A 16,935-nucleotide genomic window follows, 5' to 3' on the forward strand; every position below is an offset into this window, starting at 1 on the left:
CAGTGTTGAAAAATGTGAATTAGTTGCCAACATTAAAAAATCAAGAGATGTTGCATTAAGATCCAGATTTTTGCCTTCAGCTTTTGTTGAAAAAATTGGAAGATCAAGCTCCACTGAGACCCAGTGGCAACAGTCTGCTGGTGCTGAGTGGTACTCGCCCCGTGCCCAGGGTGTGAGCCCTTTTCCTCCCAGTTGGGAACTGTGGGCTACTCACTCATTGACTTGGGCACTTGAGTTCGTGATGACCAAGAAACCAGTACCTTTCAGGGAAATTTCCAGTGTCCTGGCTTTGGGGTCAGACAGATCTGGGTTAGAATCTTGGTTCTTCCATTTATCTGACTGGTACATTTCTTTGCCTCCCTGTCTTGATTTCTCACCTGTCAAATGAGAAACCCACCTCAGGGTAATTTTATAGGATAATGTATATGGAGCGCATAACTTGGCAGTGGGAAGTACTAGGGAAAGAAGTGGTGGCAGTGGCTATGATGGTGGTATTAATTCCATCTCTTTCCCTTCCGGCAGCATGTCATGGTTTAGTGGCCTCCTGGTCCCCAAAGTGGATGAACGGAAAATAGCCTGGGGTGAACGCAATGGGCAGAAGCGTCCTCGGCGCCGTGGGACCCGAGTTGGTGGCTTCTGCACACCCCGCTATATGAGCTGCCTCCGGGATGCGGAGCCACCCAGCCCTACCCCTGCGGCTCCCCCTCGGTGCCCCTGGCAGGATGAAGCCTTCATCCGGAGGGGCGGCCCTGGCAAAGGCATGGAGTTGGGGCTGCGGGCGGTGGCCCTGGGCTTTGAGGACACTGAAGCAGCGGCGGTCGGGACGGCTGAAGTGGCACCCGTCGCAGGGCCCGGGACCGGACGATCTTGCTGGCGCCGCCTGGTGCAGGTGTTCCAGTCTAAGCAGTTTCGCTCGGCCAAGCTGGAGCGCTTGTACCAGCGCTACTTCTTCCAGATGAACCAGAGCAGCCTGACGCTGCTGATGGCGGTGCTGGTGCTGCTCACTGCGGTGCTGCTGGTCTTCCATGCTGCGCCTGCCCGCCCTCAGCCGGCCTATGTGGCCCTGCTGGCCTGCGCTGCCATCCTCTTCGTGGCGCTCATGGTGGTGTGTAACCGACATAGCTTCCGCCAGGACTCCATGTGGGTGGTGAGCTATGTGGTGCTGGGCATCCTGGCGGCCGTGCAGGTTGGGGGCGCCCTGGCAGCTAACCCGCACAGCCCCTCTGCAGGCCTCTGGTGCCCCGTGTTCTTCGTCTACATCACCTACACACTCCTACCCATCCGCATGCGGGCCGCCGTCCTCAGCGGCCTGGGCCTCTCCACCCTGCATCTGATCTTGGCCTGGCAACTCAACCGTGGTGATGCCTTCCTCTTGAAGCAGGTGGGTGGTCGGAGAAGCAGGGGTGGAGGGCGCCAGGCGGGCAATGAGAAGGGGCCTTTGTAAGGAAGAATGGACACTGGGTGCAGGGATGTTTGGCTGGAGGAGGGGCAAGAGATGAGAGGTCAGGTTTCAGGGGTCAGCCTCCATTTGTGTCTGGGGCAGAGAGTACTGCTGAGGGGAGAGGGCAGGCTCCAGGACTCAAGCCTGCACTCTGTCACCGTGGGCCACCGTTTCCAACTCCCTGACTGTAGCCCGCTGAAATAGTGCATAATGTAAAGACATAATGTCGGACTGGAAGTGAGGATGTGGTGGTTTAGTCCTCTGGACTGTTGTGGGGTTGAGAAGGCAGTTCAGGCTGTATCTAGGCCTTGACATCTCTGTCCCCAAGTTGACACCTGAGCCCCAGATCCTGGTACTATCCCTGAAGAGCAGCTGTAGGTGGCGATCTGGAGGCATTGAGGAGGTTTCGACTATAATCAGCAAGGGAGGAGTCACCTTTCTCCTGGACCAACACCATTTGTGAGAGGACAGGGAACATGAAGGGCTGGGGTCAGTTCTCTCCTGCACTGGGAGTGGCTTGAATGGGGTTGGACCATAGAAGAGAGGAGCGTCAAAGTTTGATCTCATCTGCTTTCCCCACACTGGGCCCCAGGGTCCTGGCATCCCTGGCTTGAGGCTCTCTGCCCCAGCCAGCTACTGCCTCCAGGTTCCCAGTGTGTGAGGTACGGAGTGAGAAGTAAGGGCATGGCTGAAGGCAGCCCTCCTTGTCCGATGGGCTGCATTCCTTGTTGTGAGATCTTAGACAACTAACCTGCTTCTCCTAGCCTTAGTTTCTCAGTCTGTAAAACTGGGTTAAAAATAGTATCTGCCTCATGATGTTGCTCTTAGGGCCCCACCCTTTCCCAGAGTGGAGGAGAACCCGACAGGGCAGTGTTCTCACCTGGGGGGGCAGGGAGGTGTGGGGAGTGCTGTAGGGCATGGGTCCTAGTGAAAGGGCTTCTGGGAAGTCTCTTTTAGAGAGATAAGAGTTTGTGTGTGGTCTGTCATCTCGTGTCATTCCCCTGCCCAGGGAGCAGAGACCAGGGTGTCTTCACTAGCTGGTCCTTTAGGTGCTGCTGTAGGCAGAGATCCTCATGGGCCCACTGTTGGGCACCCTGATCTAGAGAGTTCTGTCCTCCGTCTTGCTCAAGGTTTGAGGTACCAACCTCTGCCTTGCCAATGGCTTGTGGCCTGTAGCCCATCCTCTCCTTACCCACAGAGAGGAAGTTGCCTGGGGCTCCCAGGGTGAGAAGCTGGGTGCTCTGGCATGATGCCCTTCCCCGCCCAGCCTGTGCTCAGGAACAGAACGTACCTTTTTAAAAGTAAGTTTGTTTGTGGAGCACGTGCCTGCAGGGCACTGTCAGACTTCTTAAAGTGCCAAGTCCTTCTGCCCTTGCTAGCCCCTGAGTTTCTCTTCCAGGTTGGCTCCCAGTAGGGCTTTGGGGCTGAAGTGTTCTCCTCTGGAAGAGGGAGCTTAGAGGTGTTGCCTCCCTTCCCCCTTTCTTTCTGGCTGGCAGGCGGGGTGGGTGGGTGTCTCTTTCCTGCTTCCAGCTGGCATGGGGCCCAGAGCCAGCCCCGGTACCTGATTGGGGAGGCACAGCCCCAGGGAAGCCAGGACAGGGCCAGCCTCCCATCTCCCCAAGGGTGTCTGGCTACAGCCTCACCCAGTGGGTTTCAGCAGGCACATTTTTGAGGTGGTGGAGAAAGTCACTGCTGTCGCTGTGCCAGTCCTTGGGGTCAGGGCTGCACAGACAACCTCCTCTGGACTTAGAAATATTCCCTGTCTCCTTTTAGGCCTGTGGGTTTCTGGATGGGGTGGATTTCTTGTGGCCTCCTTTCTAGCTTCCTTGGGCAGCCTCTTCCCAGATCCAGTCCCACTCATGCTCTTAGAAAGGATGCTTCATCCTCCCCTGACCCACTCATTCCGACACACTGAGCAGTGTCACCCAGTGACCCAGGCTCAGCTTGGAGTCTTCTACAGTTCCCTGGCATCATTTTTTTCTCACAGTCAGATAGGGATGTGTACAGAGTTATTTCAGTCTCTCGTCCCCCTTCCCCTTCCCTCCACCATGACTCACATTTTCCTCTTGGGCTCCTGGGGCCAGGAAGGGAAGTTGCCTGGTTTGCCCCCCTTTACCTCTTCCCCACTGGGGGCTATTCTTAGAAACCCCCAAGGGAGATAGTGTGCCCCCTCTTCACCCCTGCTGCTGGGAGGGGAAGCTTAGCCTGGTCGGTCTTAGGCCTGTGAGCTGGACCAGAATGGGAAACAGAAGATCCCTCCTTGAGGGTCACAGCTGGAAATGGCCAGACCGACCCCTTGGTTTTACCCGAGAGGAAACTGAGGTCCCAAAGATTCAGTGACCTGCCTGAGTTTGCAGAACTAGTTCTGATTCAGGGAAGAGTCCAGAACCCCTGCCTTCCAGGTAGTGTTCTTTCCCTCCTTTCTCCCCAAACCAAAGCCCTGCCCCATCCAACTCTGGGGTAGAGCTACAAGTGCTAGGTTAACTCCTGAGTTTCCAAAACACTGCGGTCAGCTTCCCTTGGACTTGCTCTCTAGCCAGTGCTACTGATGATGATTGAGAGCCGAACAACCCTAGCATGGGACCTGGAGGGGCCAAATGTCAGAGGGAGTGATTACCTCCAGCAGGGGAAGTGCCCAGCCATGGTGGACCCTCACCCTAGTTAGGGAGAGTTTCTTGTATCAGTAGAATTGATAACTCTCAAGCCTGGGCTCTGAGGCTGGGCCTCAAGAGCTTGAGTCAGTGGAATGAGTAGAAATCTTGGAAACCTGGAATGCGGGATTAGAACACAGGCTTTGGAGTCTGATTGTCCTGGATTCAAGTCTCGCACCAGCCACTATCAGCTGTGTGTTCTTGAGCAAGTTACTTAGCTTCTCTGTGCCTGAGTCCCTCACTTTTAAAATGGGATGTTGTTACCTATTTCATAGAGTTGTAAGAAGTTCATTAGTTAATGAATAGGAGGTGCCCATAGAATTCTGGCACATTGTAGGCATCCAACAAACAAGCTACAGTAACAATAATAATGGTGGCTGGGCTCGGTGGCTCAGCCTGTAATCCCAGTGCTTTGGGAGGCTGAGGTGAGTGGATTGCCTGAGCCTGCGGGTTTGAGACCCGCCTGGGCAACTTGGCGAAACCTCATCTCTACAATAAATCAAAAATTAGCTGGGCGTGGTAGCACGCGCCTGTAGTTCCAGTTACTTGGAAGGCTGAGGCGGAAGGATCGCTGAAGCCCAGCGGGTCGAGGCTGCTGGGGCCGCTCCCGACCACTGCACTCCAGTCTGGGTGATGGAGTGAGACTCCAACTCAAAAAAAAAAAAAATAATAATGGTAATTATTGCTATTAAGGTATGTCAGGGCAAGGAGGGACTTAGAGATCATCTTATTTCCCCTCTTTGAGTTATAGATTAGCAAACAGGCACAAAGAGATGAGGTGACTTGTCTTGGGTCACTCACAGAAGGAGATAGCACTCAGGTCTCCTTGGTCCTGTCATTAAGGAGGGTCTCCTGCAGAAGAAGCAGTGTTTGTGTTTTATTTGGGGTGTTTGTGGGGCTGAAGATCATAGGGTGCTGGGGCTGGACCTCATGACCTCCCTGGCCCTACTTGGTGTGTCTGCTCTCAGAAGCTGTGAAAAGATCTCATTTCTGGTCATGAAGTGATTCATACAGGACTGGGATCTGGAATCCTGTGGGTAATGGGAGTCCTGTGGGTAATGGGATGGTCACAGCTTGGGAACAAACAGGGTGCACGACCCTGGCTTCCTTCGCAAAGGAGTGCATCCACAAAGAACCTCACAAGTTGCATGCATGCATGTGTTTTGGGGGACAGAAGATGAGGATGGTCATCCATCTGCCTCTGCCACCCTCCTGCAGCTTGGTGCCAATGTGCTGCTGTTTCTCTGTACCAACGTCATTGGCATCTGCACACACTACCCAGCTGAGGTGTCTCAGCGCCAGGCCTTTCAGGAGACCCGTGGCTACATCCAGGCCCGGCTGCACCTGCAGCATGAAAATCGGCAGCAGGTGAGGCTGCTGTCCCTGACCAGGGTATTTCCTCACCTTACTCCCAAACAATTTGCAGATTGGATCTGCTGCCTTGTCCAGCTCCATGGAACAAGTATGAATGGTTCTCCCTGGATTGTGCATCACAGAGGCCGGGACATTGGAGTTCTATTCTGTCTGAGGGTGGGAGGGAGTAGACAGGAGCACACCTGGAGGGAGTGCTCAATGGGGCTGGTCAGAGGGGACCCTGATGAGGGTCAGGCCACAGTCCAAAAGGGAAGCTCAGGTCTCCAGAGAGGTCTAAGAGGGCTCTGGGGATGTGGAAAGACCAGAAGGGATTGAGATGTAAGGCCAAGAGGACAGTGATGCCCTGTTGCAACCATTGGTCCAGGAGCGGCTGCTGCTGTCGGTGTTGCCCCAGCACGTTGCCATGGAGATGAAAGAAGACATCAACACAAAAAAAGAGGACATGATGTTCCACAAGATCTACATCCAGAAGCATGACAATGTCAGGTATTATGGGGGTGGGAGGATGCCAAGAGGGGCAGGGGGCCTGGGAGTCTTTGAGGGCTATGCGGCCTGTCCATCCTCTATTCTCATCTGCAGTATCCTGTTTGCGGACATTGAGGGCTTCACCAGCCTGGCATCCCAGTGCACCGCGCAGGAGCTGGTCATGACACTGAATGAGCTCTTTGCCCGGTTTGACAAGCTGGCCGCGGTGAGGGTGCTGGGGCTTGGGGGTGGTGCTGACTGTGGTGAGACCATAGCTTTGTTGGTGGCAACTGGGTATGAGGGGGCAGATAGAGTCTGCAGTGAGGACGGTGGGCCAGGCAGGCTGGGTGAGCAAGAGAGTAAAGGTGACCCTTCCCTCCAACTCTTTCCCCTTCAGGAAAATCACTGCCTGAGGATCAAGATCTTAGGGGACTGTTACTACTGTGTGTCAGGGCTGCCGGAGGCCCGGGCAGACCATGCCCACTGCTGTGTGGAGATGGGGGTAGACATGATCGAGGCCATCTCGTAAGCAGTGCCCCATCCCAGGCTTCCTGGAACTGTGGGTGTCCTAGCTGCTCCTACTGTTTGATGTGTCCTCAGGAATGTTCCTCAGTCTTGGCTGTTTCTCTGTCTTTGAGATCTACCTATCACTGGGGAGGGGAATGGATCTTTCTCCAGCCCATACAGAGACCCATGTGCACCTTTAGACTTTAGCCAGCCTGAATGGGATGGGGAGCCTAGGCAGTGGGGAATTTGGCTAGAGAAAATGCCAGCTGTGCAGGCTGGAGATGAGAACAGTGATTCCTCCTCTCCTAGCTCAGTCCTACGAGATGCTGCTGGTCCCCTGCTGGTGAACACAGTTCTCGAACATTGCAGCCTTCTGCCCATGTCTGGCTAGGGCTGTGTTCCATCCCCTGAATCTGGGTCTGTCCTTGCCCACTGGGCTCTAAAGGGAGCAGAGGGCCTGTGCTCTAGGCTGGGGTGGGGTGGGAAGACTGCCAGGAGCTGATCCAGAGCTGCATCCTCCCAGGCTGGTACGTGAGGTGACGGGTGTGAATGTGAACATGCGCGTGGGCATCCACAGCGGGCGCGTGCACTGCGGTGTCCTTGGCCTGCGGAAATGGCAATTCGATGTGTGGTCCAACGATGTGACCCTGGCCAACCACATGGAGGCAGGGGGCCGGGCTGGGTGAGTGGAGGGGTCCAGGCGGTGGGGGATGGGAGCAAGGTGGGACAGCAGGTTCTCCCCCTCCCGGCCCCACACAGCCGCATCCACATCACTCGGGCCACACTGCAGTACCTGAATGGGGACTACGAGGTGGAGCCTGGCCGTGGTGGTGAGCGCAATGCATACCTCAAGGAGCAACACATTGAGACCTTCCTCATCCTGGGCGCCAGCCAGAAACGGGTCAGGGCCAGGGCCAGGGTCAGAGCAGGGCTGGGGGGAGGGGCAGGCAAAGGCCGTCCCGGGGCCCACTTCTGAGTCTGCACCTGTTCTGCCTGCATAGAAAGAGGAGAAGGCCATGCTGGCCAAGCTGCAGCGGACACGGGCCAACTCCATGGAAGGGCTGATGCCGTGTTGGGTGCCTGATCGCGCTTTCTCCCGGACCAAGGACTCTAAGGCTTTCCGCCAGATGGTGAGGGACCCTCAGCACCAGGACCCAGGGCCTCATTTTCTTGTCTCCCTCAACACTTTGTCTCTCTCTTTCCTTGATGTGGCTAACATCTGCACGTATGCTTTCTGGTGTGGGGGGCAGGAGGGACAATTTCATTCAAAGTCCCCCAAGTATATGGTGAGGACACCTTCAGCACAGTGTTGGGGTGGGGGAGGAATTGCAGAGGTGAGAACTGTTGGCTCTTCACCTCACTCACACTCTCTCTCTTTCTCCAGGGCATTGATGACTCAAGCAAAGACAAGTAAGTTACTAAGGAGGGGAAGAGGAGGGAGAAGGCTCTGGGACAGGGCTTTGGAGAGGAGAGCTCCCCATTTTCCCAGGCCTTGGATGTGTTGTGTGGGAGCAGAAGTCTCACCCTTGGCTCTCCATCCCTCCCTCGGGTGCTGCCGTGCCCTTCCCTTCTCATGGCCTCTCATATGGCAACGGTCGTACACCTAGTGAAGCCATGCTCCTCGCCCTTAGCCGGGGTGCTCAAGATGCCTTGAACCCTGAGGATGAGGTAGACGAGTTCTTGGGCCGTGCCATAGATGCCCGCAGCATTGATCAGCTGCGCAAGGACCATGTGCGCCGGTTCCTGCTCACCTTCCAGAGAGAGGATCTTGAGAAAAAGGTTTGGGGGTGTTCAAGGACTGGGGAGAGGGGCAGGTGGAGGCAGGGAAGGCTGAACACAGGAGAGGGACAGGAGATGTTTTAGGGGGATGGGAAGGAGACCACAGAGCAGAGTGGGGATTCACATCAATCTCCTCCTGGCTGAGGCCCCTGGTAGTGCCCTTGCTGTCCCTGCCTTCCCTAGGGCAGGGCCCAGCATCCAGCTCAGCCTCCTTTCCCTCAGTACTCACGGAAGGTGGATCCCCGCTTCGGAGCCTACGTCGCCTGTGCCCTGTTGGTCTTCTGCTTTATCTGCTTCATCCAGCTGCTCGTCTTCCCACAGTGAGAGCCCTGCCCTTCCTCACTCGGCTTTTCTCTTCTTTGTCACTTGCCAGAAGCTTCCTAAATACCCACTCAAAACCCCAGTCCCTGGAGCCTGCACCCCTGCCTGTTCCAGAGGGTGGGACAAGGATGCCCAGATCTTCCAGAGTTAAACGTCTTCCCTGGCCCTGTTCTGCCCCAGCTCAACCCTGATGCTTGGGATCTATGCCGGTGTCTTCCTGCTGTTGCTGATCACTGTGCTGATCTGTGCCGTGTACTCCTGTGGTTCTGTACGTAGGGGGACTTCTGTGTCTGTGGGGAGGGTCGGCTGGGCTAGGGGAAAGGTGCGGGTCACATGGGGAGAGGGAAGAAAGGCCATGCTTCTCCCACCAGCCCCCAGCCCTGGTTGGCCTTCCTCCTTGGCCAATACAACCTCCAACTCTTGGTCTCTTGCTTTCAGCTGTTCCCTAAGGCCCTACAGCGGCTGTCCCGCAGCATCGTCCGCTCCCGGGCACACAGCACTGCAGTTGGCATCTTTTCAGTCCTGCTCGTGTTCATCTCTGCCATCGCCAACATGGTAAGGGCCTGATGGGCCCACCTCTATTCTTTGCCAAGCACTGCTCTAGACACTGGGGTGCAGAGGAGAATAAGGTACATTTTCTGCCCTCAGGGAGCCCCTTCCCAGAAGTGGGGAGGTTAACTCTAGTTCTCTCTCCCTTTTCGCCCCACCTCTTGTCAGCCTTAAGTGAGAACTTTGGCACATGGGGTATAAGGTACTGGGGTATGGCTCTTGCAACCCTTTCCCTCCTTGGCTACCCTGGTATACTGCCCCTCTTTTGCAGTTCACCTGTACCCACACCCCCATACGGACCTGTGCAGCCCGGATGCTGAATTTAACACCTGCTGACATCACTGCCTGCCACCTGCAGCAGCTCAATTACTCCCTGGGCCTGGATGCTCCCCTGTGTGAGGGCACCGCACCCACCTGCAGCTTCCCTGAGGTGTCCGAGCAGTGTTCAGCCAGGGGCGGGGTAGGGGGTGCCCCTCTGTGCCATGGCACTGGGGACTCAGGAACTCACCAGAGTCCCCCATTTTAGGAGCAGCCAGGGGCCCTGGTATGGTGTAGAGGTTGGGAATGGAGGGCAAAGGATGTAGGGGTTTAGGGTTGTGGAGGGGAGGTTAGGTCAGGCAGGAGAGTGCAGGGCTCTCCCTACCTGGGGATGCCATGGCCTCTGCCTTCACCCAACGCTGCCTCTGCCATCCCCCCCACCCCCCAGTATTTCGTCGGGAATATGCTGCTGAGTCTCTTGGCCAGCTCTGTCTTCCTGCACATCAGCAGCATCGGGAAGTTGGCCATGATTTTTGTCTTGGGGCTCATCTATTTGGTGCTGCTTCTGCTGGGTCCCCCAGCCACCGTCTTTGACAACTATGACCTGCTGCTTGGCGTCCATGGCTTGTGAGTTTATTCTCAGGCCCTTTAATACCCCAGAAGCCTCCCTGACCCTGCTGGGTCACTGTGAACCTTTCTGGGGCCCCGGCACCTTGTGCCCTTGGAATGCCAAAACTCATATGTAGGGGAAAGGGAAGAGATGGAGGCACTTCCAACATGTGACCCCAAGGAAACCCAAGATCTGGGAAATCCCTGGGTCTTTAGGCGTGACATTAAAGAAAATTCCCTCTTACATTTGCATGGTGCTTTCACGTCCACTGTCTTAACCGCTTGTAGGTCATATAGCTGCTTGGTGGCAGAACTCTGGCTAGGAGCCACAACTTCTGACTCCTGCTTAAGGGACACCACACTGTTTTTTCTTCTGCAAAACCCCACCCTTTGTGATATGTGGCTGTAGCCTGTGGTAGAAAAAGCCTCTGGAGTCTGCTGGGTTTCAATCCCTACTCTGCTGCTCATTAGCTGTGTGACCTTGGACAAGTAAGTTAACTTATCTGAGTCTCAATTTCCTCATCTGTAAAATGGCAACACTATCTACATCACAGGTAGTTGTAAAGTTTATAGTAACATTTATTGAAGGCTTACTGTATACCAGGCCCTGTGCTAATAAGTCTTTTACATACATTGTTTAAATCTGATTCTTGTCTTACTGATGAGGAAACTGAAGCTTAGCGAGTTGAGCAACTTGTTCCAGGTCTCTAAGTAGGAGAGACACTAAGAGTAAAGGTTTTCTTATCCTCTGCTCTTAATTAGTTAATTAACATAAGTAAAAGCTCTGGCCCAATGCCTGACCTAGGGTATATGCTCAGTAAATGCAGTCTCTGTCTCCCCTTGCATTCCCCAAAGCCAGCAACCCAGAAAGCACTGACGACTTTGTCTCTTCTATCTTCTTGCCAGGGCTTCTTCTAATGAGACCTTTGATGGACTGGACTGGTAGGTGAGGGCTCTGGGACAGCAAAGGGTAGGGCTGCCAGACGCCCCCTTCAGACACTAAGCGTGTCTCTGCTTACCCTCAGTCCAGCTGCAGGGAGGGTGGCACTCAAATATATGACCCCTGTGATTCTGCTGGTGTTTGCCCTGGCGCTATATCTGCATGCCCAGCAGGTGGAATCTACTGCTCGCCTGGATTTCCTCTGGAAACTGCAGGTGACTGGGTGGGCCTTTGAGGGAGAGGGAGAAACCTAGGGGCAGAGCTTGGGCCAAGCCAGAAATGCATCTCTTTATAGTTGGCTGAGGCTCCGGCCATCCTGGTTCCATCCCTTCTCTGTGCCCACCCCTTATTCCCTGCCCCATCCTGTACCCACCCCCTTCACCCCTTTGCCTGTTCTTTAGGCTTCATCTGTCCATGCCTTTCTTCTTCCATGTGACTTCCTCTGGTGCCCATCTCCAAGCCTTGGCCACTACACCCACCCCACCCCTTGTGAATGTTGGGCAATGAGTGATGGGTGTGGTGTCCACAGGCAACAGGGGAGAAGGAGGAGATGGAGGAGCTCCAGGCATACAACCGGCGGCTGCTGCATAACATTCTGCCTAAGGACGTGGCCGCCCACTTCCTGGCACGGGAGCGCCGCAATGATGAACTCTACTATCAGTCGTGTGAGTGTGTGGCTGTTATGTTTGCCTCCATTGCCAACTTCTCTGAGTTCTATGTGGAGCTGGAGGCAAACAATGAGGGTGTCGAGTGTCTGCGGCTGCTCAACGAGATCATCGCTGACTTTGACGAGGTACTTGCCCAGTCGGCCAGGGCTGGCAGAGAGTGGGGGGACTTGGACACCAGGGGAGTCGAGAGAATTTTGATGAGGGGACTAGGATTGGAAGGGGTGGGTGGCACTGGAAGGAGGAAGATTAGGTGGGACCCAGAGATGTCAGGGGTAGGAGTAAGGGTATGTACAGAGGAGGCAGGGATAGGAACCCATGAGAGTATCAGCAAGGGAGTTGCCCCAGCCCCAGTAGGGCAGGATCATCCTTGTTGGGGAGCAAAGGAGGACATGAGGCTCGGGAGGCGACAGGTTAGGTATCAGGAGGATGTCACTGAGCCCCATGAGACCAAGCAAGCCAGATGGTCCTCTGAATATTAACAATGGAAGCAAAATATGAGGTCATGTCCTGAACACCCAGGTCAAGCATGAGGTTCTCACTGTTACGGAGGGAAGTCACTTGCTCACCCTGGGACTCCATTTCCCAAAAGGTGAGAATTGGAGTAACTGATGTTTAATATCCCATCTGCAGTTCTGTGTTCTGTGAATGAGCTACTGAAGTTGACTGACCTTCTGAAGCTGTGTGCCCAAGTCCTGGCCTGGGGTCCTGGACTGCCTGTTTCCCAGGATGGCTGCCTGTTTTCCTGGCTCCTCAGCCGATACTGAGAGCAGCAACTGGAAAGGGGCTCACTTACTAAAAGGAAGGGTGCTCTTGAGTTAGGGGAATGGGGAAGGGAACCAAGGCATGGCAAGTAATGAACGTTGGGGCAGAGCTGGGTTTGGGCTCTTTGCCTTGATAGCCAGGTCCCCTGTGTTGTCCAGATCATCAGTGAGGAGCAGTTCCGGCAGCTGGAGAAGATCAAGACAATCGGTAGCACCTACATGGCTGCCTCAGGACTGAATGCCAGCACCTATGATCAGGTGGGCCGCTCCCATATCACTGCCCTTGCCGACTACGCCATGCGGCTTATGGAGCAGATGAAGCACATCAATGAGCACTCCTTCAACAATTTCCAGATGAAGATTGGTAAGAGGCCTGACTGCTTGGCATGTTTTCCCAGGGCTGTTTCTGGGTGAAGCTGAGGGTGTAGGCTGGGGATGGGATCATAGACTCCCACTGGGGCTCCTGTGGGGAATTTCCTTCCCTCTTATCTCCTTTGTCAAGTCTGATCTTAAGAATAGAGGCCAAGGTGGGCTTGGTGGCTTGGTGGACTGTAATCTCCACACTTTGGGAAATGGAGGCAAGAGAATTGCCTGAGCTCAGGGGTTTGAGACCAGCCTGGTCAGCTTGGTGAGACCTCCTCTCTACAATAAATAAAAAAAGATTAGCTGGGTGTAGTGGTGCACACTTGTGGTTCCTGCTGCTTGGAAGGCTGAGATGGAAAGGACTGCCTGAGTCTAACAGTTTCAGGCTGCAGTGGCCATGAGCATGCCACTGCATTCCAGCCTGGATGACAGAGTGAGACTCGGACTCAAAGATAAAAAAAAAAAAAAAAAAGAACAGAGGCCAAGCTTGGTGTCTGACGCGTGCAATCCTAGCACTCTGGAGGCCAAGACAGTAGGATTGCTTGAGCCTAGGAGTTCAAGACCAGCCTAGGTAACATAGTGAGGTCTTGTCTCTATAAAAAAAGTTAAAAAATTACCCAGGTGAGGTGACTTGTGCCTGTAGTCCCAGCTACTCTGGAGGCTGAGGCAGAAGGACTGCCTGAACCCAGGAGTGCAGTGAGCCGTGATCGTGCCACCGCATTCCAGTCTGGGCGACAAGTGAGACTTCGACTCAAAAAAAGAATAGAGATCATTAAGCACTGTCCTAGAAATTGACTGTTAGCACATTTTAATCCTCATGTAATTATCCCCTTTCATAGATGAAGAGACTGATTCTCAGAGAGATCAAATAACTTGCCCAAGGTCAAACAACTAGTAAATGGCAGAGCTGGGATTGGAAGTCAGGTTTATCTAAACTCCAGTACCTGTGCCTTTATCTCTGGCCGGTCTGATAATAAATACTTCTCAGATGACCTGGTGAATGGGAGTGGTTAATAGCATGAGTTCTGGCTGCTCCTTTTACTGGCTTATTTGGTAGGCCGTCTAACTTCTCGAAGCTTCAGTTACCTTATCTATGCAATGGGGATAATAATACAGCCTTTTAGAGGTATTGAGAGGAGGAAACAATGTAAAATGCTTACTAGAGTGGTTGGCACAAAATGAGCTTTGGGTGAATTACTGTGATAGCAACAGCTGTCTTGATTCAGGAGCTCCTAAGCTAAGGTCCCCAGGTCTTCCATTCTTTACAACTGGAGACTTGTTCTTTCTCTGCATGTTTCTAAATGTACCTGGAAGTGGGATGACTCCCTGGGTTAAGCTGGAACATCCACTAGTCTCAATCTCTTGCTGTTCTCACCTCAGGGCTGAACATGGGCCCGGTCGTGGCAGGCGTCATTGGGGCTCGGAAGCCACAGTATGACATCTGGGGGAACACAGTGAATGTCTCTAGCCGTATGGACAGCACGGGGGTCCCTGACCGAATCCAGGTGAGGGGGATGTGAGCAGGGGCTGGGAGGAGTGGGTCTACAGAGCTTCCACAGATCTCTATGCAGTCCTCTAGGACAGGGGTAGGGTGGCAGTGTTCTGTGGTTGGTGGGACAAGGATTGGGGGAGGGGAGCCATCCTGACTAGAGAACCCCTGGGCCCCTGCAAATACAGCAGGAAGGATTCCAGGCTAAGTGGGCTCCCTTCCCACTTCCCCAGGTGACCACGGACTTGTACCAGGTTCTAGCTGCCAAGGGCTACCAGCTGGAGTGTCGAGGGGTGGTCAAGGTGAAGGGCAAGGGGGAGATGACCACCTACTTCCTCAATGGGGGCCCCAGCAGTTAGCAGAGCCCAGCAACAAATACAGCTGAAGGGACCAAGGTGGGCACTGAGTGGACTCTGTGCTCACTGAGTGGAGCTGTGGCGGGGGCCACTGAGCCTCCAGACCCTGCTGACCGCAAAAGGGAACACGCCAGCAGGCTGTGCTTGGACCATGCTCGTCTGCCCGCAGGCTGGTGAATGAGGGGATACCAAGAGGATTATGCAAGTGACTTTTTTTTTGTTAATTGCGGTAGGGCTGTTCCATCTCCTTCCATTTGGGAGCTTTTGGGAGCAGGGAGGGGGCAGCAACAGAGGCAGGGGAGCCCTCCTGCCTGAGAGATTAAAATGGCAGCTTGCCATTGCCTACCCTGTCTGTCTGGGCAACAGGTTCAGGGCTGGGCCCTTCTTTTCCCTTTTTCCTGGGAATATTTTGTACAAAGACTGGGGGGCAGGCATGAGGAGTGCCTATTCCATGCTTGCCTTTGCTATGCCCGCGTCCCCAGCACTGGTTCTGGGCACCTCCCCGCTCCAGCCAGGTCTCCCTCTTAGGCACAGGGCAGAGGAGGGAGATGTTCTGGGGACCCAGCTCTGTCCACATTTCAGGGGAACGTTTCTATTTGCCAAATCCTAGTCCCATGATCTGTCCCCAAAGGGGAACAAAGGGACCTCTGACAGCTCAGATTTAGCCCCAGTTCCTGCACACTCCAGGGGATGGGGTGTTTGACCTCACTGGTACTGTGAAAATGCCCAGCCAGAGAGCACACATGTTTATGGGAATGTCAGAAGATCAGGAGCTGGAAGTTCACCTGCAGGTGCCAAAGAGCAGGCCAGGCAGGGCAGGGGTGGTGCCAGACTTTGATCTGAAGACCCTGACGGGGTCAGGATCAGGCCCCCAGTGCTCTCTTGCTGTCTGCTGGCGAGGGGGCATGCAGCATTTCTACCCCTTCTGTTGCCAAATAGAAATAGGTCAGGGCATGGAGGAAGATGACCCTGATCCCTAACCTGTCCTCCCAAGTTGCTGGCACTGGGGAGGGCTTGTATGTTTGTGTAACTGTGTTTGCATGTTGGTCTTTGTGTGCATATCTGTTTTTCGGATCTGTGTGAGTCCCTGTGCTCCTGCTCCTCAGCTCTCCAACCCAGGTTGCTTCTCTCCTGTGGGCCTCTGTCTTCTGGGAATGAAGCAGGGTTTCCTATTTCAAGGGATATAGAGAGATGCCCAGGTTGCACAGGAGTGAGATGGGGTGTGGTAGCAAAAGGAGGGTGGCCCTGGAGAGAAGAGTCCTTTTGTGCCAAATCCCTAAGTGCCGTTTGGGGGCCATGTGTGCAGCATGACTGTCTCCTTGCCTATGGCAGGGACCCAAGCGCCTGCTTGAGCCCCAGTGCTCCACGCACTTGAACCATGTAGGGTTTGGTGGGCAGAGGCTCAGGAATTTCCTGGGGTCCCAGATAGTGTCCTGGGGTGTAGTATGCTTTGGGACTGGGGTAGCATGAGATCCCTCTGAGGATCCAGTACTGGTACTAGGGAATTGGGCAGGGGAACCTTTAACTTGGCTTTCCTCAGCATTCTGCCTGAGTCTAGCACGCTCCTGGCTCCCTAATCCCTGTGAAGACTGAAAGGGCTAGCAGAAGGGTTAGGAGGTTGAACTCTAGGTTCCCTTCCTATCCTTGCCTTCCTTTTACGCCTACCCCTTTCCTTGCAGCCTCCATGACTCTGGTCTGAATTAGTTGATGCCTTGGTTTCTCTGTCTGTATCTTTTTAAGCCAAAGGCACTAGCCTGGATTTTGCTTGAAGACCACTTTGTCTTGGAAGTGACTAGAGAGGCAGAGGAGAAAGTGTCCCCAGAGTTGATGGGCTTGGGGAGTGAAGGGGCAGACAACTTACTTGCCCATCCTCGTGCCCCTTCTGATGCCAGCTTCCTGCCTGGGCCTGGTTTCTGGCTCGGTACTGCCTGCCTTGGGGGATCTTAATGCATCAACCAAATGGGCCATCAGGCACTCCATTAGCCAAGGTAGAAGGAGAGGAAATAACTAGTTGGTCCAGATAGAAAATCCACTCCCCTGGCCCTGGCCATATCCCTGGATAAGAAGGAACTGCTTGGTGCCATCGGATAGGGGTGGAGGTATAAGACCACAGTGAGAAGACCTCAGCCTTGGGTGACTTGTCTCTGCTTCTTGCCAAGTGGGAGGGGCCTGTCCACATCCTGGCTCCCCATACCACAGTGCCAGCCATGCCCTTCCCCTGGGCTACCATTGCCCCTTTTTTCACCAGTTGGTGGAGGAGTCAGGGGATGGGAGGCCATGGGCTTCGGTTTTATAATATAACCACTGTTGGTGGGGGGGGGGATGGTCTACCATGTATTTCAGTGAAATATTTAATATATTTAAATATCAATAAAATCAAACTCTTTGTAAAATTCCCTGTTCT

At 54.2% G+C, this 16,935-nt stretch overlaps 1 protein-coding gene across 1 annotated transcript; it reads left to right on the forward strand.

Annotated features, from left to right (window-relative positions):
• Nucleotides 1–523: 523 nt before the first annotated feature.
• Nucleotides 524–16,924, forward strand: ADCY6 (adenylate cyclase 6). The gene is made up of 21 exons (XM_008070897.2): nucleotides 524–1,381; nucleotides 5,311–5,460; nucleotides 5,831–5,952; nucleotides 6,046–6,157; nucleotides 6,329–6,456; nucleotides 6,962–7,120; nucleotides 7,198–7,339; nucleotides 7,440–7,568; nucleotides 7,823–7,848; nucleotides 8,070–8,217; nucleotides 8,440–8,537; nucleotides 8,719–8,806; nucleotides 8,977–9,093; nucleotides 9,359–9,517; nucleotides 9,794–9,972; nucleotides 10,861–10,896; nucleotides 10,980–11,109; nucleotides 11,424–11,687; nucleotides 12,483–12,687; nucleotides 14,067–14,191; nucleotides 14,409–16,924. The coding sequence occupies exons 1-21, from the start codon at nucleotides 524–526 to the stop codon at nucleotides 14,532–14,534; spliced, it is 3,501 nt and encodes a 1,166-aa protein (XP_008069088.1). The 3' UTR covers nucleotides 14,535–16,924.
• Nucleotides 16,925–16,935: the final 11 nt, after the last annotated feature.

Source organism: Carlito syrichta, unplaced genomic scaffold (genome assembly GCF_000164805.1).
Source record: "Carlito syrichta isolate Samal-C Ts95f unplaced genomic scaffold, Tarsius_syrichta-2.0.1 Scaffold314050, whole genome shotgun sequence".
Classification (NCBI taxonomy): domain Eukaryota; kingdom Metazoa; phylum Chordata; class Mammalia; order Primates; family Tarsiidae; genus Carlito; species Carlito syrichta.